General features: G+C 47.6%; 1 protein-coding gene across 2 annotated transcripts in view; it reads left to right on the top strand.

The window, feature by feature from the left end:
* Nucleotides 1–3,803: 3,803 nt before the first annotated feature.
* The window catches only part of LOC146045333 (phosphorylase b kinase regulatory subunit alpha, skeletal muscle isoform-like), a 219,166-nt gene continuing 200,461 nt past the window's right edge, over nt 3,804–22,508 (top strand). For both annotated transcript variants that reach the window (XM_083164100.1, XM_083164099.1), the window contains exons 1-5: nt 3,804–4,084; nt 15,362–15,457; nt 15,699–15,896; nt 17,688–17,745; nt 18,109–18,467. In XM_083164100.1, coding sequence (XP_083020226.1) covers nt 15,708–15,896; nt 17,688–17,745; nt 18,109–18,422 — 561 coding nt within the window. In that variant the 5' untranslated portion in view covers nt 3,804–4,084; nt 15,362–15,457; nt 15,699–15,707 and the 3' untranslated portion in view covers nt 18,423–18,467. The remainder of the gene's footprint in view (nt 4,085–15,361; nt 15,458–15,698; nt 15,897–17,687; nt 17,746–18,108; nt 18,468–22,508) is intronic.

Genomic DNA, 22,508 nt, shown 5'->3' with positions numbered 1-22,508 from the left:
TGGAGCTGCTTTAATGCTATTTTGGCTTCAGGATGGCGAATTAAAAGGCCGTCATTCCATAGGGTGCAGCCGTCATTCCGCGTCAGGTGACATGTTTACGAGAGTAGGGGTGTAGGCGGACATATTTGGAAAAGGATGAGCGCGTGCGCTATGGGGATCACCATAACATTGGGGTCTTAATATCGCATAATGGAGCTGCTTTAATGCTATTTTGGCTTCAGGATGGCGAATTAAAAGGCCGTCATTCCATAGGGTGCAGCCGTCATTCCGCGTCAGGTGACATGTTTACGAGAGTAGGAGTGTAGGCGGACATATTTGGAAAAGGATGAGCGCGTGCGCTATGGGGATCACCGTAACATCGGGGTCTTAATATCGCATAATGGAGCTGCTTTAATGCTATTTTGGCTTCAAGATGGCGAATTAAAATGCTGTCATTCCATAGGAGGCAGCCGTCATTCCGCGTCACGTGACATGTTTACGAGAGTAGGAGTGTAGGCGGACATATTTGGAAAAGGATGAGCGCGTGCGCTATGGGGATCACTGTAACATCGGGGTCTTAATATCGCATAATGGAGCTATTTTAATGCTATTTTGGCTTCAGGATGGCGAATTAAAAGGCTGTCATTCCATAGGAGGAAGCCGTCATTCCACGTCAGGTGACATGTTTACGAGAGTAGGAGTGTAGGCGGACATATTTGGAAAAGGATGAGCGCGTGCGCTATGGGGATCACTGTAACATCGGGGTCTTAATATCGCATAATGGAGCTATTTTAATGCTATTTTGGCTTCAGGATGGCGAATTAAAAGGCTGTCATTCCATAGGAGGAAGCCGTCATTCCACGTCAGGTGACATGTTTACGAGAGTAGGAGTGTAGGCGGACATATTTGGAAAAGGATGAGCGCGTGCGCTATGGGGATCACTGTAACATCGGGGTCTTAATATCGCATAATGGAGCTATTTTAATGCTATTTTGGCTTCAGGATGGCGAATTAAAAGGCCGTCATTCCATAGGAGGAAGCCGTCATTCCACGTCAGGTGACATGTTTACGAGAGTAGGAGTGTAGGCGGACATATTTGGAAAAGGATGAGCGCGTGCGCTATGGGGATCACTGTAACATCGGGGTCTTAATATCGCATAATGGAGCTATTTTAATGCTATTTTGGCTTCAGGATGGCGAATTAAAAGGCTGTCATTCCATAGGAGGAAGCCGTCATTCCACGTCAGGTGACATGTTTACGAGAGTAGGAGTGTAGGCGGACATATTTGGAAAAGGATGAGCGCGTGCGCTATGGGGATCACTGTAACATCGGGGTCTTAATATCGCATAATGGAGCTATTTTAATGCTATTTTGGCTTCAGGATGGCGAATTAAAAGGCCGTCATTCCATAGGAGGAAGCCGTCATTCCGCGTCATTCTGCATGTAAAATATGTGTAATGGTCTTAGCAAGAAGTGTACCTAAAATATAGTTGATATGTGCAATAATTTCAGAAATATTAATATAAAAGTCATTTTCTCCCATTATAGTCAATTGGCATTCCTTATCTGCAGACAACACTGTCATTCCACTGTGCTATTTTAATGCTATTTTGGCTTCAGGATGGCGAATTAAAAGGCCGTCATTCCATAGGAGGAAGCCGTCATTCCACGTCAGGTGACATGTTTACGAGAGTAGGGGTGTAGGCGGGCATATTTGGAAAAGGATGAGCGCGTGCGCTATGGGGATCACTGTAACATCGGGGTCTTAATATCGCATAATGGAGCTATTTTAATGCTATTTTGGCTTCAGGATGGCGAATTAAAAGGCCGTCATTCCATAGGAGGAAGCCGTCATTCCGCGTCACGTGACATGTTTACGAGAGTAGGGGTGTAGTCGGGCATATTTGGAAAAGGATGAGCGCGTGCGCTATGGGGATCACTGTAACATCGGGGTCTTAATATCGCATAATGGAGCTATTTTAATGCTATTTTGGCTTCAGGATGGCGAATTAAAAGGCTGTCATTCCATAGGAGGCAGCCGTCATTCCGCGTCACGTGACATGTTTACGAGAGTAGGGGTGTAGGCGGGCATATTTGGAAAAGGATGAGCGCGTGCGCTATGGGGATCACCGTAACATCGGGGTCTTAATATCGCATAATGGAGCTGCTTTAATGCTATTTTGGCTTCAGGATGGCGAATTAAAAGGCCGTCATTCCATAGGAGGCAGCCGTCATTCCGCGTCACGTGACATGTTTACGAGAGTAGGGGTGTAGGCGGACATATTTGTAAAAGGATGAGCGCGTGCGCTATGGGGATCACCGTAAAATCGGGGTCTTAATATCGCATAATGGAGCTATTTTTTTGCTATTTTGGCTTCAGGATGGCGAATTAAAAGGCCGTCATTCCATAGGAGGAAGCCGTCATTCCGCGTCATTCTGCATGTAAAATATGTGTAATGGTCTTAGCAAGAAGTATACCAAAAATATAGTTGATATGTGCAATAATTTCAGAAATATTAATATAAAAGTAATTTTCCCCTATTATAGTCAATTGGCATTCCTTATCTGCAGACAACACTGTCATTCCACTGTGCTATTTTAATGCTATTTTGGCTTCAGGATGGCGAATTAAAAGGCCGTCATTCCATAGGAGGAAGCCGTCATTCCACGTCAGGTGACATGTTTACGAGAGTAGAGGTGTAGGCGGACATATTTGGAAAAGGATGAGCGCGTGCGCTATGGGGATCACTGTAACATCGGGGTCTTAATATCGCAAAATGGAGCTATTTTAATGCTATTTTGGCTTCAGGATGGCGAATTAAAAGGCTGTCATTCCATAGGAGGCAGCCGTCATTCCTTGTCACGTGACATGTTTACGAGAGTAGGGGTGTAGGCGGGCATATTTGGAAAAGGATGAGCGCGTGCGCTATGGGGATCACCGTAACATCGGGGTCTTAATATCGCATAATGGAGCTGCTTTAATGCTATTTTGGCTTCATGATGGCGAATTAAAAGGCCGTCATTCCATAGGGTGCAGCCGTCATTCCGCGTCAGGTGACATGTTTACGAGAGTAGGGGTGTAGGCGGACATATTTGGAAAAGGATGAGCGCGTGCGCTATGGGGATCACCGTAACATCGGGGTCTTAATATCGCATAATGGAGCTATTTTAATGCTATTTTGGCTTCAGGATGGCGAATTAAAAGGCCGTCATTCCATAGGAGGAAGCCGTCATTCCGCGTCATTCTGCATGTAAAATATGTGTAATGGTCTTAGCAAGAAGTATACCTAAAATATAGTCGATATGTGCAATAATTTCAGAAATATTAATATAAAAGTTATTTTCTCCCATTATAGTCAATTGGCATTCCTTATCAGCAGTGTCATTCCACTGTCATTCCACTGTCATTCCTTTTAGTATCTCCTTCATGCCATAGGGGACACTGAACTGAAGACAGAGTCTCTACGCTGGGTTGTTGCTGTGTGCATGACTGAGGAGTCGGCACTTTAAGAAAACTTTACAAGCAGCACGGCTCCTCCCCCCCTACTTCCCCTATGGCACTGGCAGTCTTAATAATTAAAGTGCCCAGAGGAGTCGGTTCCCTGGGTCTGGGTCTCCTTATAAGGGGCTCAGTGTATTTTATTTTGATATTTTATTTTTACAGAGCAGCACAGGCAGTCAGGGTCCCCGCTGACTGGCTGCACCGTGGGACGGAGTCCGGAGGGACAGGGCGCCGCTGCACGCAGCACTTCTGTGCTCAGGACCCGCCGCAGCTTGCGTCCGGGTCCTACCGCACACCGGACAAGGGGTATGTGTTGGCGGCTGCTGGACCAGGTTTGGCGCGCTGGTCCGGCATATTGGAGGCGGCATTTGGCTCAGTAGCCGCTTAGGGAAGCGCGCACTGCAGCCGGAAAGTTCGGGGGCGGGGCTTAGCTCCGTGCTGCTCCTCTGGCGTATTGCTGGGTACAGGCGCCATTTTCTTTCTTGAGCCCACACCGCTGCCTCCGTTCTGGACTGTGCTTTAAGGAGTAATTCCTCCTATACAGGACATTCTGGGCGCTATACCGGCTACCCAATCAGAGTCTCTGCGCTGGGTGAAGGCTGGTGAGTCCCACTGGGGTATTTGGTAAATTGCACTGTGGACTCAATTTTGGGTATAGGCTTTGCTCCCCTCCCCCAATTGCTTTATTTTTCTTCCCACTCTCACTGTGTGTGTGTGTTCGTGCGCTGTGTGGAAGTACTTTCCTGTCCCCTGCTGCAGTCATGTCACAGGGCACAAACTCAAAGGCCTCTGTGAAGCTTTATACTTGGAAAAAAGGAGGGGAAAGACTCTCTTTTTGTCGGGTCTTTCCCCTCCTTTTTTCCACTTATTTTTACTCTCTAGGGAGCACCTCCACATCTGTAATTGTAAACAAGCTTCTTTTACTTGTGCATATACCAAACTTACTGTGGACCCACACATACTCTTCTCATTGTTCTAATTTACACTTGTGCACTGGTCTATCCCCATCCCCCTTTTCCCTTAAAACGAAGCTTTATACTTGTAAGTTGTGCAAACAACACAACACATCAAAGGTGTCGCTTTGTGTGAGGGGTGGTACAAGTTGTCAGCAATGCAGAATTTGTCTGACCAACGGTCCAGGTAGCGCCTGCCACCCCGTCCCTCAGTACTGAGGGTGATACCAATGTTCTGTCTACCTTGGCAACTGAATTGGCTGCGTCTCACAGGGACAGGTAGTTATTGCATACCCAATTATCCACTATGGCTGCTGAGCCCTCCTGGGCCAGGGACTTAATCAGGTCCGTAGACAAAGTTACAATGTAAGTAATGGGGTTTTCTGTCCTGTACTGTGTGTCATTATTTTTCCTTATACTCCGTGTACTGACGGAACAGTCTCCAGCCCACTTTGCGCCTGAAGTATGAAGGTAACAGAGCAGCAAATGGGAAAGAAAACCCTATAAATTCTCATAATACGCTGTCCACATTTAAGGCCTCATTCAGACCTTTTCACTAGGCTGCATACTTTTATTTTAGGAGGAGATGGCCTAAACTGGGGCGGGCACTGGCGTCAGTGGTCGTTCCTGTGCTCCAGCCTCGTGTCTGCCCCCTCTGGGGCGAACGGTTTGGCAGGTGTAAACCTCATTGGAGCCATATGCCCCGGAGGTTTGCGCTTGCGCAAACCCCCAACCATCAGACAAGGGCCAAAAATCAGTCTGAATCGGACTTGTAACCCGGAAAACCAGAGACACAGGCACTGACCGCCATATTAGATATGTCTGGTATACAAAGTGTGGACCATTAAGGGGACAGTTAATATGTCAACCTCTATCTGGTTATGGTATAGGGCAGTGGTTCCCAACCCTGGTCCTCAAGTACCCCCAACAGTGCACGTTTTCCAGGTCTCCACACAGAATCACAAGTGACATAATTAGCTCCACCTGTGGATCTTTTAAAATGTGTCTGAATAATGAGTGCACCTGCAGGGTGACCTGGAAAATGTGCCCTGTTGGGGTACTTGAGGACCAGGGTTGGGAACCACTGGTATAGGGGGTCGACGGTGTCAACCATCATTATGTTGACCACTAATGTTAACAGTGACTAGGTCGGCATCTAAAATGGTCAACATATCGTAGGTCGAAATGGACAAAGTCGACACTACTGTAGCTTAAGATCGGCATGGACATGGTCCACACCAGTTTTTCAAATTTTTTGTTGTTGCATATGTCGACATGGACACTATGGTATGTATTCAATGCTCTGGGCGAGTAGTGACAGCGAGCAGGGCTTCCTGCTCGCTGTCACCACTCACCCTGACAGCATTCAACACAGCCCCCTCATCCGCCTATTTCCCCTCGCTCCGTTTTTTGAGCGAGGGGGAATTGGCGGATGCGGCTCCAGAAGCAGCGAGATCCACGGCTAAAAACGGCGAGTTTTCTGCAGTAGCCGCGGGTTTCGCTGTTTTGGGGAATTCTCGCCGTCCTGTGACGGCGAGGATTTCCCCAGAACGTTGCATAGTGCGAGCGGCCGGCGCGGGGGTTAAACAGTGAGGATCGCTGGTTTTCAGCAATCCTCGCTGTTTAACCCCCTCGCCGGCCGCTCGCACCGGCATTGAATACCTGCCTATAAGTGTGCTGCATCCCCTCGCATGCTTCGGACACGGTGCATCGCTGCATTTGGAACCCTATTTTATTATCGCTCTATGCCCACTAGTAAAGTGTGAACCAAGTTATTCTACACCAAAATAAACGTGAAAAACTCATGTGGACCTTTTGCAGGCTGCTGATTACCAGGATTCTAGATGCCTGACACAGTAGTAACAGCAGCATAGGTGCATGAGAACACATCTATATAAACATGTGTAAATGAACACTGTAAAGACTCCTTCCTGTAGGGGTGTAAGGTTGCCCAGACGGGGTGCAGTACTAGTATTTCCCCAATATCCAATTGTCCTTGTTGCTAGGGGAAGCGGTCATCTATTAGAATGAACTTAGGTCTACAGTCATTAGGTCGACCCCACTAGGTCGACTGGCAGGAAGGTCGACCTGACTTAAGGTCGACATGGGCCAAGGTCGACATGACTTAAGGTCGAATTTGCATAAAGGTCGACATGAGAAAGGTCGACTGGTCATAAGGTCGACATGGGGTTTTTCACTGTTTTTTGAGCCGAAGTGCCGACAGGCGGTATTTCATGCCCTACCATCCACTAGGGCGTGGAGGAGGTTATTAAAGTTGTGGCGAGCGAAGCGAGCCACCGTGCCCGATGCATTGTGAGCGATGCGAGGGTCCGATTCTCATTGCCAACTGTGTCCATGTCGATTCTCTCGACATTCGGATCAAAAAACTGAAAAACCCATGTCGACCTTATGACCAGTCGACATTCCTCATGTCGACCTTTATGCAAATTTGACCTTAAGTCATGTCGACCTTGGCCCATGTCGACCTTCCTGCCAGTCGACCTAATGGGGTCGACCTAATGACTGTAGACCTAAGTTCATTCTGACAGATGTACCGATTCCGTTGCTAGAGCTATGTATGTTGGATTGTGCGGCTGGAATGCTGCCCCGAACTCAGAATATAGAGAGCGGCCTGCTCAGTGTCCTGAACCCCATAGACCACCTTTGGAATGTTGATTGTGAGCCCGTCCTTACTGCCAAACCTCACTAACGCTGTGGACACACTGGCCGATATATCGGCCATCCAAGCAAGCAGACAATATATTGTGAGTCCGTCAGCACGTGTTTACCCCAGTAGATCTGTGGACGCCATCGATCGCTGGTATTTCACTTCAGCTGTGCAGCTCAGACGATGGCCGATATATCGGACCATCTGGCTATATGTTCTGGCAGTCTGTTGACCGTGCATACACTTAAGGCCCCCATACACTATGCGATTTTGGGACGATTTCATCCGATTTCGGCACTTTGTGCCGATAATCGGATGAAATCGGCCCAAAATCGTAGGTATGTGACATTTGATCCGATCCGATGCGCGGTCCCGTGCGCATCGGACCGGATCAGGGAGGTCGGACGGTCTGTACATACGATCACGTCCGACCTCCCTGTATGCATATGCCTGCCACCTGACAGGCATATGCATACAGACACCGGGGGAGTAGTGGGGGCGGCCAGCGGCAGCGGTGGTGGGGACGGGCGGCGTGTGCGGTGAGCGCAGTGTACTTACACATAGCAGCAGTGGCGGGGACGGGACGCGCAGTGGCGGCTATTATATTTGTAAAATACTTGTCAAATGACCGGCCGCTCTCTGATTGGCCGGAGAGCTCTCAGCCAATCAGAGAGCGGCCGGTCATTTGACAAGTATTTTAAAAATATAATAGCCGCCACTGCGCGTCCCGTCCCCGCCGCTGCTGCTATGTGTAAGTACACTGCGCTCACCGCAAACGCCTGCCGCTGTCCGCCCCCCACCGCCGCCGCCGCTGCCCGCCCCCACTACCGCCGCTGGCCGCCCCCACCACCGCTGACCGTCCCCACTACTGCCACTGCCCGCCCCCACTACTGCTCACCGCCCTGCAGCTCCCCGGGTTTTTTTTTACATGGGATAAATCGCATGCGATTTATCCCATGTAAAAATGGCACATCAAGTGCCAAATTGTATGTGAGCCTCCCGGGGAGCTGCCGGGCGGCTCGCAGGTAAATTGGGTCCGACTTGTCCCTAGGACAAGTCGGCCTAATGTATGGGGGCCTTTACTGTGGGGGCTGACATCACAGCTGGGTGGGCAAATTCAAGACACACCCTACATCAGCAGAGTTGCACAGGACCTGACGACTCTTCATGTGCTACATGGCGTATTGAGGCTAGATGTATGAGGACACAGCTGCATAGTCATGTTCAGGTGTCCACATAATATTGGTCATGTAGAGCTTCTATAAGGCTGTCTCATGTCACATTAGCTATAGGGAGAGGGATAGAAAGAGAAAATAGTATGTATTAAGGATCGTAGATGATCAGCTACTCGCAACAGTTTAGCAAATGTAATCTATAGCAATGCAGGAGGAGGTGCATATTGCCCTCTGCCTGCATGCCACCTCCTGACAGCCTACCACCTCCTGCCTGGGTACCAATGGTTAGGGATAGTTAGGGATCAACAGCTGTATCCGCTCAATAGTGTTCTAAGATCTACAACTTACACAAAGTCAAGAGTTTTGTGAACTTACCATTATTCGCGGATGTCACACTAACAAGCTTCAATGTGCTGGCATTTAGTGACGGACTGTGGCTTTCGCCAGTGTGTGATTGCTGCTGTATCTGTATATATAGAAAGTTAGTGCTTTCCTTATTACGCAGCAGTAACACACTGAATATAGACATGCCGTGCATTATTTTAATCAGCAGAAGCTATGTGTGCGTTATTCACTCTGTTTTGCAAATACAAGGCTATATAATGAAATAAGTTGCAAAAAAGATGCCCTGCACTACCTCAGCCGTGCCATAGAAGGGCTGTTTAATGTGAAAGGAGGCTATATATATACGTGGGCGCATCTACAGTGTATGTGCACAGTGGACCATCACAGGGGTGCTCAGAGGAACATTGCACTGGATTTAATATTAAAATAATGGATATTTTTAAATATCATATGTGACAAGGAATCACATACACGGGATAAAATGAAGTCTTGGTCTTTAGTTTGTAGAAAGTACATAGCCAGGTAAATGGCATAGGCAAGAATGGTTACAGCATTGCAGCATACAGATGTCACAGCATAGTACAAACTCCTCACAATGGGCCGTATTCTGGTTCACTCCTTCTGGCAAATTCCTTCTTTGATGGACAAAACCATGTGCAATGCAGGTGGGGAAGGTGTAACATGTGCAGAGAGAATTAGATTTGGGTACGTTTTTTTTTGTTTCTGTGCAGGGAAAATACTGACTGCTTTATTTTTACACTGCTTTATTTTTACACTGTTGGCTCCTGAACCTAGCAAAGTCCTCTCTGATCCCTTCGCAGAGACTCCAGTTCCTGAGGATGGTGTTGGACACGGCTCTCATGAGAGTGTTCCTGCCACAAGAAAAGATTGTGGCCATTCAACAGCTGGTGACAGACTTGTTGAAAACCCCCCAGGTGTCAGTGCACCAGTGCATTGTCCTTTTAGGAAAAATGGTGGCCTCCTTCGAGGCCCTACAATTCGGGAGGTTTCACAGCAGGATTTTCCAGCTCGATCTCCTGAACAAGTGGTCCGGTTCACATCTCCAGATGCATCGGAAGATTGTGTTGTCATCTCGGACGAGACTGTCACTACAGTGGTGGCTCCACACGCCCAACTTGCTGGCAGGGCGAAGGATGGGCATCCAAAATTGGGTCTTAGTCTCCACGGATGCGAGCCTCCCGGGATGGGGTGCGGTGACCATGGGTCAGTCCTTTCAGGGCAAATGGACCCTCTAGGAAACACGTCTCCATATCAACAACTTGGAATTACGTGCTGTGTATTATGCACTCCTGGAGGCGGCCCCTCTCCTCAGCGGGCATGCGGTCCGCATCCAATCAGACAATGCCAGTACTGTGGCGTTTCTGAACAGGCAGGGCGGGACCAAAAGCAGGTCCTGCATGCGGGAAGCAACAAAGATCCTGTCCTGGGCAGAGAGTCACTGTCAGGCTCTATCTGCCATATTCATACCCGGGGTGGACAACTGGGAAGCCGACTTCCTCAGTTGCCACGAGCTTCACCCCGGGGAATGGAGTCTACACCACCAGGTGTTCCGTGCTCTGGTGGCTCGGTGGGGGACTCCACTAGTAGAAATGATGGCATCAAGACACAATTGGAAAGTGTCCAGGTACTTCTCCAGGGCGAGATACCCTCAGACAGAGGGAGTGGACGCCATCTCCATACAGTGGGCGTTCAACAGCCTGATTTATGTCTTCCCACCGATTCCCTTCGTGGCTCAGGTGTTAAGGAAGATAAGGAAAGACGGAGCCGAGGTCATTCTAGTGGCTCTGGACTGGACATGAAGAACGTGGTACCCAGATCTTCTAAGTCTTCAAAGGCACTCGTGGCATCTACCTCTGCAAAGAGACCTGCTCATGCAAGGTCCGTGCGTCTTCCAGGCCTTAGAGCAACTTTGTTTGACGGCCTGGAGGTTGAGCGGCAGATCCTAACAGAAAGGATTTCACACATCAGTTATAAAGACCATGACGAGTGCAAGGAAGCCGGTAACGGCTGCACATTACCACCATATCTGGAAGAGATATGTGGGATGGTGTGAACAAGGGAAGTTTACTCCGGCAGAGTTTAAACTTGAAAGATTCCTCAGATTTCTTCAATCTGGTTTGGATCTGGGCCTACGTTTAGGCTCCTTGAAAGTGCAGGTGTCTGCACTATCTGTCTTTTTCCAAAAGAAGCTGGCTAATATACCTGAAGTGCAGACGTTTCTGCAAGGCGTCTTGCATATACAGCCTCCTTTTGTGGCCCCTACTCCACCATGGGACTTGGTTGTCGTTCTGACATTCCTACGATCCTCCTGGTTTGAACCGCTGGAGGAAATAGAGTTAAAATATCTCACATGGAAGACGGTGGTCTTATTAGCCTTAGCTTCGGCTAGGAGGGTCTCTGAGCTGGGGGCATTAACCTGCAAGAGCCCATATTTGATCTTCTATGAAGACAGAGCAGAATTACGCACTAATCCGCGTTTTCTTCCCAAGGTAGTGTCAGCATTCCACGTGAACCAGCCAATTGTGGTTCCTGCTAGTGGCCCTCAGTCTGAGGTGCCGACATCTTTGGATGTGGTAAGGATTCTCCGTGTATACATCAGGAGAACAGCTAGGATTCGTAAGACTGATGGACTTTTTGTCCTTTATGATGCCTAAAAGATCGGGCGTCCTGCTTCCAAGCAGTCTATTGCACGCTGGATCTGTGCAACCATTAAACAGGCTTATGTGGTGGCGAAGCTTCCTATGCCTGCTGGGGTGAAAGCCCACTCAACTCGTTCAGTGGGGACTTCCTGGGCGGCTGCCCGAGGGGTGTCGGCCTTACAATTGTGTAGAGCCGCTGCATGGTCAGGCCAACACACTTTTGTCAAGTTTTACAAATTTGATGCTTTGGCCACTGAAGATACTAAGTTTGGGCAAGCGGTGCTGCGGCAATCTCAGCACAATCCCGCCCGTTCTGATGTCTTTGGTATATCCCCATCGTTATGAACGACTTCCCTGTATCCCATAAGAATGTAAGAGTAAATAGGATTTTAATACATACCGGTAAATCTTTTTCTCTGAGTTCTTATGGGATACAGGGCGCCCGCCTCTGTGCGGAGTTCTGCTTTACTCACTCTGGTGAGACGTGGACCAATACTGGGTCCTCCTGTTACCCTGTGTCCTTGCAGTCATAAGGGTGGAGGTTGCCAAGGTAACCTTTATTGTTTACATCGTGTACCTCAGCTGTTCACGAGTGTATGTTGTCACTTATATTTCTTATCAAGTTGTTCCAGTTGGAACACATAGTGTTTTACAAATGTTGTCAATAGTTGACATATTATTAAGGCCCTGAGATTTCCACATGTTCTGTGGTCGCTACAGTGGTCTCTGTATGTTGAAAAGTTATGTATGGGTGTGCTGGATGAATCTCACCATGTTAAATATTACACATATTCCTCTCATATTGTTCTTCTACTTCGGCACAGTTTCTATTAACTGACTAGAGGGAGGGGAGCAGAGGGGAGGAGCCAGTACACCCTGTATAAAGTTTTATATGTGCCTGTCTCCTACGGAAACCCTTTTCCCCATCGAGAAAAGGATTTACCGGTAGGTATTAAAATCCTATTTTTGGAGCAGTTTCTCATGTTTTTCTTGTACTGCTAGCCAGGCTTGGTGTCTTCCCACATCTTCAGCAGCGGCCAGAGCTCTCAGAAATGATCGCTAAACTGAAGCCTCTCTTTGATGGCATCTGATGTCGGAAACCACAAGTGGAGCTATGACATGGCAAGCCCGTGATTGGCTCACTGCAGATGCATGTGATTGGCTGCTGGTCAGCAGGCTGTGATTAGTTCACAAATGGTGCCATATATATTTTTTTTTAATCTGTTTATTCAAATTTTCCATTACTTAACAGTAGACAGTGAACAATATACACTTTGGACAAGTGAATGTAAGCATACAGAATTACATATCATTGCATCTCAGCATTATTAAGTGATTTGCTTACAAAATATTCTCGAAGTTGCACTATGACCTTAATCACCACTATTATTAAAAATATCCATCCATGCCTAAGGTCACGATTACTACCCTATCATTACACTTGTCCCTCTATACTCCTATATTAAACAAACAAAAAAAACATGAAACAAGGAAGACAAGGACAAGACCTGATGGGACGATACTCGAAAACATCAGGAAAGTTATAGGGGGTGGGAAAGGTAGGAAACTTATGTTGGGTACATTTACTTGAGACTGGAAAATGTCATCCGGAGATCTGACGACAAGAAGATGTTATGCATTAACAATTATATTAATAAACAGATTGATTTTTACACAACTTTGTTGTCAGTATACATTAGTCATAATAACGTGTAATAAACCAGTAATGCCAATATGCTAGAATAAAGAGCGTTAGAATTAGCCAGGGGTGTAACATTAGCCTCCTCAGTTCTGTATTTCAATGTCTAGAACAAGGAGTACACAATTATATACCATATGAAAGAGATGTAGGAGTAACATACATCTCATCCAACAGTCCTGATCAGCTCGTGGCTTCAAATATGGAAAGGGTATGGGCCTTAGTCACAGTGTCCAATGTGTTCATATATGGTAGACACTTTTTCATAAACTTTCTTGCTCCGTTAACAAGATCCAGTTTGGCATACTTCCTATCGAAATATAGAATCTGTGTGAGTTTTTACTTTTAAGAGTCTCGAGTTGTGGAGCTGCTCTCTTAGTCCAGAACATAAGTATGCATTTCTTCGCAACCGCCAGTACTATAATGAGCAGAGCTAGATTATTCTTGTCGAGATTCTCTGTAGACCAATTTTTAAAGGATAGCCCCATCAGTGCCAAAGGGTCAAAAGTAAGTTTAACATGGAACATCTCATAAAGAAAGTTTAATATTTTCCACCAATATCTACGAATTTTAAAACCTGACCACATACAATGTGCGAAGTTGGCTACAGAGGATCTGCATTTCATGCATGCCCCGGTCTCCTCTTGAACCATAAAACTGCATCTATGTGGGGTTATGTATGCCCTATGTACAGTTCGCAGGAACACCTCCTGTAAATAAACCGCATTTAACACCCTAAGTGATTGCGTTTGTATTCCAATAATATCTTCTATTTGGGTGATAGATGGTATGTCGTTGGCCCCTTTTTCTAATAGTATCCGCCATTGTGGGTTACTCAGGGATTGTCCTTTTATAAGCAATGTGTATAAGTGTTTTATCTTGTAATTTTTAAATAATAGATAATATAAAAGCAGGTCTACAGGAGACACCTGTGAGATAGGGATTGCGCCCTTCATTTGTAGGCCTGATATTTTCATAGAGGAGATAAAATGATGCACCTGTAAGTAGACAAAGAAATGTGACCGTGGGAGGTTATATAGCTGTGATAAATCTGAGAGAGTACAAACATCCCCCTGGATCAAATACACGGCATGCCAAGTCTAGTCCCTTATCTTTCCACTCCGTACGTAGCGGGATGGTCAACGAGGAAAGAAAGGATGGGTTCCCCCACAATGGCACAAACTGGGACGAGAAGGGGTTTCTTGAACATTTTTTTACAAATGGTGCCATATTTAAATGGTCAATGCTCGTTATGGCCAGAAGCTTTGCAAGCAAATGGCGCCATGTGAGGGTACACTAATTGGGGGTTCATGTGTTCGAATGTACAAACTGACACCAAAAAACACATGACAAACTTTTGTCAACCTTTTCTTGTGTCGTTCCCCCCCCCCCCCCCCCCCATATCAACCTTTTGAGGTCCGTGTAGACACATGCCACTGAGTTAGAGTTAGCATAGATGGACTATATTATTATTATTTTTATATATTATTATTATATTTTTATTATTATTTTATCTAGGATCAGATTTGATGGGGTACATTTTCTAAAATGAGAGTTCTATTGCAGATGGGGTGTTGCCCATAGCAGCTTTTTAGATTCTATCTATCTTTTAGAAGGGGATAAATAAGTACAGGAGAATCGGGTTGGTTGCTGTGGGCAAAATCTCATTTTCAATAGTATTCCCATCTATGTATGGGATGCAGTTAAAATCCCGGCGGTCGGGATCCCGGCGTTCAGAATCCCGACGCCGGAATCCCGACTGCCGAAATGCCAACACATTCTCCCTCCTGGGGTGTCCACGACACCCCTGGAGGGAGAATAAATTAGCGTGCCAAGCGTAGCGAGGCACCGGGCCCGCTGCGTGGCGAGCGCAGCGAGCCCGCAGGGGGGGGGGCGATCCACGTCCCCCCCTTGTCGGCATTTCGGCTGTCGGGATTCCGGCGTCAGGATTCTGAACGCCGGGATCCCGACCGCCGGGATTCAATACTGAATCCCTATGTATTAATCACCAATAGTCTGGGTCACCATAATCTGTTCTGCAATGTTTATTATAATAGACTAAATAATATACTCATTACAGCAAACTCCTCTCCACTCCCGGATGGATCGTCACCCCCCTCCCCCCCATGCCGTCTCTGACGGACAGTTGTGATTCTGCCGATAATCTTGTTGTGACTGCTCCTAGCACCGGCTGAGACGCACTTGCATTAACATGTTTAATTTGTTATCTTGTAGGCAAAAGAAAAAATAATTGAATCTTCGCTATTGATTACGCCGACGCAGTGGCCGGGAGCAGCCAGTTGATTGGCATTCACTAATTGGCTTTTGTTTTGTGCAAGCGAGAGATAATTGATTGTCTTGTTTCTTGTGTGTCTGCAGGGTTGCTCCTGGTCCGTCATATTCGTAGATCTGGACGCACATAACCGGAATAGACAGACGCTCTGCTCCCTGCTGCCCAGAGAGTCGCGCTCCCATGTAAGTCATCGTTCAATAAGGAGGCTTTGAGCAGTACGCGCTTATCTTTGTTAGAGGCAGGACGGACGCTGTTGTATACAAGTTGTTATTGATATGGCCTATTTTGAATTATATTAGATGGCCGCCATTTACAGTAGATCCTATATACCAGCAGCGTGCATCACTTTAGTCCAGCATTAATCTCTTTTCATTACCTGTTAGAACTCGTACAACTTTCTGAGCTTTTTCTCTCTGTTATCAGAACACCGACATGGCTCTCTTGACCTGTATCAGCTACCCAGCGTTCGCCGTGGATGATGATGCCTTGTTTCATCAGGCTATGGATAAGATTGTGCACAAACTCAAAGGGAAGTACGGGTTCAAGCGCTTTCTTCGGGACGGTTATCGGACGGCGCTAGAAGACGAGAACAGGCGATATTACAAACCTGCAGAAATAAAGGTCCACTCTGCCGTCCTTCTAAGTATTATTTTGTTTTATATACTTTTGTATGATCCTTAGGGGGTAATCATTCCTACCCATCTCACAGGGTATACGATGATAGGTCCACAGATACAAAGTGTCAAGAAAGGTTGAAAGGTGTTAAAGGTGACAGGTTCAAATAGTTTTTGGGGGCTTTTACAAGTTTTTATAACTTATGCTTCATTTGCTATACACCTGGAGTACAATCAATGGCAATAACCTAAGGTGAACCCAACTAGCCACCTTGCCCAAACCGCGCTCGTGGTATTGTGATTGTGTATGGTGAAATATAGGATATGGCGACCAAGGGTATAGATAGCGTCCCAACAGATGGGATTCTGGTTGTCAGAATGACTAAAGCCCCATACACTAGGGTAACCTGGCCACGGTCGGTATAGGTAACAATATGGGCCGAGGGTGGCCATAATTTAGTGTACACACCAGTGGCGGTTTTTACCCCCCCCCCCCCCCCCCATGTAAAATCCGCCACTGTCTGTCTGTGAGACTGCTCTGGCTTCAATGTGACTGGCAGTGACTTCCTATTGGAAATCCAACCTGCCAGTCACTCAAGGCAGCCCCCAAATCAGGTTCTGCGCATGCGTAGTACGGCAGATGATACTGCACATGCGCCATACTTGAGAACCATATTAAGCCTCCGGGGCCAGCGCATGCTTAGCATGTATGAAGTTACTGCACATGCACTGGCCCCATGCAGAGGACCGGCGGCCTGGGACGGCGTGGGGATCGTGGTGGGGCATCGGGGGAGGGGGGTCGCGCATTGCGGCAGCCCCCCTCCTCCTAAATGGTAAGAGCCGCCACTGGTACACACTAAATTATATAGTTCAGTGACGTCATGTGGGTCGTTGGCCATATAGCCAAATTGACCTGCAGGTTCAGCGAGTGATGTAAACGACGCACTGGAGCGCACATCGTTAAGGATATTGAGTGTGCACACAAGAGGATATTGTGCAAGATATCGCTCAGAAGCTTCTTTCTAAGCAATGTCTTTCACAATATCCCTTATGTATGTTGGGCTTAAGGGCTTGATTCAGTTTTGTTGGCAAAGCAAAAATAGCACACAATTGGGCAAAACTACGCTGGGTGGGGTGTGTTCAAACTGAAATCTTCATTGCAGTGTAAAAATAATGCAGCCAGTATTTACCCTGCACAGAAACAAAATAACTGCACCCAAATGTAACTCTCTCTGCACAGGTTACATCTGCCCCACCTGCAGTGCAGCTGACTCAGGCCCTAAGTATGTTGCCGTAGCTGAGGCGCACTACAGACATGCTATTGTCCCAGTGTCATGTGTGCGAGAGAGACTAGCGCCATCACTGTCACGCGTAGTCTGTTTTTACAGTTGGATTTCGCGAACCATCACTTTATAGAATAAATCTGCGCACTGTCTCCCAGGCTGCGCAGCCCCTCGCCTCCTGATTCCACACCTTCCGCTCTCACCTATGAGTCAGCAGACAATTGATTGAGTGAGGGCTGAAGGGTTCATCATTGTTCTGTTAAATTTCACAGCTCAGTACAAGTTTACACAGGAAGCTAAATCGTCCTCACAGGACGAGATGAGCGAGGAGACGTCTCTTTACAAAATATTACCTTTTTAATATTAGAATTACAAAAGCCTATTTGCTAGCACATTGGGCACAATATTTCATTTCTGTCTTCTCAGTGGAAATTTATGCCAGCGCGGCACAAATATTCCCGACCGATGATGTCATTTCTCACTCATGTTTATTTTTTTTCTCCATTTATTGTCAGCTGTTCGACGGGATTGAGTGTGAATTTCCACTTTTCTTTATCTACATGACCATTGATGGTAAGTTTCTGACTCATGTTCCGGCCAGCCCCTTGGACCTGGAGGCACAGCACGGAGATGAACAAACATGAACGTACGGTAATGCCCCCTAGAAAGAGGACGTAATGAGACTGAGCCTTTATAAGATCAGCCCTTTAAGAGGTGCATCTATTATCACAATAACTACAAAGACACCAACGTTATTATCTAGATTGGCTGATTTGTGTTGGCCTTGCGATATTCCCTTCGATATCTCTATTGCGTGCTGCACTTGCCTTCACACACGGGGCACTGAAATGCCACTGTGCTCTGTGTTTGACGTATCTTGACATACTGTAACACCCAACATAGACGTAACATCACAATTATTGCTATATTTTTTAGACAATGAAAAGCAAGAAAAGATACCTAGGTATCTTGAAAAAGCTGCAGGGGCAGCGAAACGCATTGGACATTTGGTACACCCACTCAGCTGCTTGCCAACTCAACCGTCACCCACAGTCTGTGTCGACCAACAGAGATTTCAAAACCCTATCTTCACTGGGACTACCAAAAAAATACCCTCTGGAGTGCGGGACCCTAGGACGGGCAACAACATCTTTGTGGAGGAACGCCACCTCTCTAATATTGCCGAACCAGGACCCAACATCAATAAGCACCTTTGGGGAGACTCCGATTTAAAACCATCACGGAGATAATACATTGGCACACCAATCCGATTCCACTGCTAACCCATCACTAAGGTACCATTTCCTTTTGGGCCCAAAAGAGGACAGGACACAGCTGAATTGAGGTGACCTTTTTGGGGCTTTCATCCCCATTTACAGAATACAGCAGCACCAATCTCTTGCAGTTTCTACATAATATCAGTATGCAATTATACTCTTTAATGATAATCTTAAAGCCGTAGGCTAATTAAGTGTGCACTAACATTATCTTGCGAAATTGTATATTTCTCTTTCAATGGTCCTGGTGACACAGCTCAACATTGGGATGTAGGAGGGTCCGTAGGAGCCAGGCACCTATCCTAAAGCTTTTGTAGGGTAGGCTCCTCCCTTCTGCATCCCAGACTCCTCAGTTCGTGTTAGGTGCCCACTGGAGAGGGTGCTATTCTAAAGGGCTGCCGGAGCAGCCGAAGGATTAGAGTTAGTTAGGGTTTTTATTATTTTATTAACTTTTACACTAGCTAGGTAGGCACAGTGTGAGGATTCTTTCTAGTGAATCCTCACACTGACAGCGCAGCAGGAGCTGACAGAAGCGCGTCCTGTCAGCTCGCTGTGCACAGGGGAGACGCTGTCTGGCCTCCCTGTGCAGCGCTTACAGCTTCTTTTAAGAAGCTGCCTGGGCTCTGGAGCGCTCTGAAACTGGCTTCACGCTAGGTGGGGATCATGGGGGACAGGCGCTCCGTGATGGCGGCGGCCATTTTACGCGGAGCTTACACACTGAGCTCCTATATGAGAGGACAGCAGTGTGTTACAGGCATGTTCCAAGTGGTCCCCAGCTGAGGGGGAGATACTGGAACTAGGAGATCCTACAATGGGAGCGGCTGTCTGGGGGTGGTTGGCGCCAAAAGTCACGGACCCCGCAGCAGCAGGGACTTGGTCTCTTCCCTCACTCTGTTTTGGCGTCATTCGGAACGCTTGCAGCGGAGCTGAGCTGGCTGACAGATCCTGGCAGAGTGTTTGGATTTCCTGGGCATCGCTTTCCCCACATCTGAAACCATCAGACAGATAAGTGACTGGGTGCATTGGCTCGGTATAAACGCTTGTACAGTGAATGCGCTGTGACTGTGTTATTTTACATCATGTCTGAGCATCAGTCTGTGGTTTTGGGGGAGGGAGCCCTTAATACATTGAGCGCTTGCAGTGTTTGTACACTGAAATTTGTCACTGAGCAGATGGCCAAGGGGGGCTTGTGTATTACTTGCGCTGCTGTGAAACCCATGGGTAGTGAACCCCAGAGGGTAGAGCAATTGGAACCTGCGTGGGCCAGTGCCCTGGGCAGGTCTGTGAATGCTTTAGTGCAATTGCTGGACAGACAGAGTGATGTCTTGGTAGATTCTCAGAGACCTATGTCATCATCTCAGCAGTCCTCTGGCTCCTTGCCTCTGACCCAGGCAGATCCTGGCTTCCTTCAGGTCATGCAGGATACTGCAAAAGGAATTAGCAGGTTTAGTGAATTACTAGACAAAATAGATGTTGATTCTGTGGGGACCCCTAAAAGGTCTTATTCAGTGCCTTTGCTTGTTGCTGAAGAGGATGGAGAATATGCAGACATTCCCTGGGAGCAGGGAGATGAGTCTGAGGATTCCTCTGCCGCAGGGGTGGAGGATTTGATTACTGCTGTAAAACAGGCTTTAAATTTGTCTGTGGAAGATAAAACTCCTGCAAAAGGTGTGTTTAAACGGCAGCGTAAGGAAGCTGTTACCTTCCCTGCAGATGAAGGTTTACAGGATTTATTGGAAGGGGCTTGGAAAACGCCCGATAAAAGGCTGCAGATGCCAAAGAGATTTTTAAGTCTGTACCCCATGCCTGAGGCTCATGCAGACCTCTGGGAGAAAGTTCCAGTGGTAGATGCTTCTGTGGCACGCTTGTCAAAAGCCACTGTGCTACCAGTGCAGGGGGGAGCAGCCTTTAAGGACCCCGTAGATAAAAAGCTGGAGGGTAACCTCAAGGCAATTTTTGAAGGGGTGGGCTACAAACTCCGCCCTCTGATTGCTTCAGCCTGGTTCTCTAAGGCCATGATTGTGTGGGCCAATGACCTGTGCACTATTTTACATGCTGATCCTTGTGTGTTGTTCCTTGCAGAGAAGCTTAAAGCAGCTGCAGAGTATGTGCTTGAGGCTGAGGAGGAAGCTCTCAAAATGTCTGCCAGAGTTTCCACAGTGTCCGTCAATGCCAGGAGAGTGCTCTGACTTAAAGCTTGGGAGGCGGATAACGAGTCTAAGAAGGCCTTAGAGGCATTGACTTTTAAAGGAAAACTGTTGTTTGGTTCAGAACTGGAAGAAATTATTAAGCAGGCCACAGGTGGTAAAAGTACCTTCCTGCCGGCCTCGGCAGCCAAGCAGACATCAAGCTTTTCTGCTTTTAGGCCGTCCTTTCGGCCCTCCCCTAGAGGAGGTGCGTCCTTTCGAGGACAATCCTTTAGGGGAAAGTTTCAGACCTCCAGGGGCAAGGCCCCAAAGTCTAAATTCGGTTCCTTTCATAAGAAACCAAACACCAAAGGAGAGGACAAACCCGCCGCATGACTACCAGGGGATTTGCCCGGCGGTGGTCAAGGTGGGGGGGGGGGCGTCTGTCACAGTTCAGGGACGCATGGGCATTGTTAGACCAGGATTCCTGGGTATTAGACATTATATCCCAGGGTTACAGAATTCCCTTCAAAGGTCTTCCTCCGAGAAGATTCATTCCCACACCACTACCAAAGGAGGCTCGGCTCCGTACAGCTCTCTTGGGAGCGGCTCACTCTCTTTTAGAGAAGGGTGTGGTGATCCCGGTCCCCAGAGCGGAGGGGAAAAAAGGCTTTTATTCCACTCGGTTTCTGGTGCCCAAACCAGATGGGTCTTTCAGACCGATTCTCAATTTAAAGCCATTAAATATCCATTTGTGGGTAGACCATTTCAAAATGGAGTCTCTACGGTCAGTGCTACTAAGCCTGGACCAGGGAGAATTTTTGGCGTCCATGGATGTCCAGGACGCATAACTTCATGTTCCTATCCATCCAGAACATCAGGCTCTATTGAGGTTTGCGATAGGAGACCTGCATTTGCAATTCCAGGCGTTGCCCTTCGGTCTGGCTACAGCGCCAAGGGTATTCACCAAGATAATGTCAGTAATGGCGGCGGTGCTTCGGCTGAGGGGAATCACTGTGATTCCATATTTGGACGACCTGCTGTTCAAAGCGGAGTCAGCAGAAAAGCTAAAGAGTCACTTGGCAGAAGCCATCGGGTTTTTGCAGGCTCACAGTTGGCTTTTAAATTTACAAAAGTCTCAGTTGGTGCCGTCACAGAGACTCCAGTTCCTGGGAGTTGTTCTGGATACCCATCTACATCGGGTATTCCTACCAGAGGCAAAGGCCAGGGACCTGGCTGCCTTGGTCCAAGAGATCCTCGGGTTTCAGAGCACATCAGTTTGGAGGTGTCTCAAGCTGCTGGGGAAGATGGTGGCGTCTTTCGAGACGTTACATTTCGCCAGGTTCCACTCTCGAGTCCAGTGGAACATTCTGACAGCCTGGTCGGGGATTACTCAGACCATGCAGTCAGAACACATAGTGTTGTCTCCAGAAACTCGGTCTTCCCTGAAATGGTGGATGGAGGTGGATTCCCTTCAGTGGGGTCAGTCTCTGCAGTCCTGGAGCTGGCTGGTAGTCACTACCGACGCCAGTCTCAGGGGCTGGGGGGGCAGTAGTCTTGGACCTGCGTCTGCAGGGCTTGTGGACCTCGGAGGAGTCTGCCTTGCTGATCAATATCCTGGAACTGAGAGCTGTGTGGAAGGTGATTTCTCTGGCAGGAGAAAGATTACAGAGGCTTCCTTTAAGGATTCAGACCGACAACGCCACAGCTGTGGCGTATCTGAATCACCAGGGAGGCAAACGCAGCAAGCTGGCTATGTGGGAGGTGTCCCGGATCTTCTTGTGGGCGGAACAGAATGTTCCAGCGTTATCAGCGATATTCATACCAGGGGTGGAGAATATAGAGGCCGACTTCCTGAGCAGGGAGGAGCTGCTAGAAGGAGAATGGAGCCTGAACCCACAAGTATTTCTTCAGATTACACTGAGATGGGGAA

Source organism: Crinia signifera, chromosome 11 (genome assembly GCF_055691185.1).
Source record: "Crinia signifera chromosome 11, ASM5569118v1, whole genome shotgun sequence".
NCBI classification, from domain to species: domain Eukaryota; kingdom Metazoa; phylum Chordata; class Amphibia; order Anura; family Myobatrachidae; genus Crinia; species Crinia signifera.
Note: the sequence above shows the minus strand (reverse complement) of the source record. Positions and strands in the feature narration are given on the sequence as shown.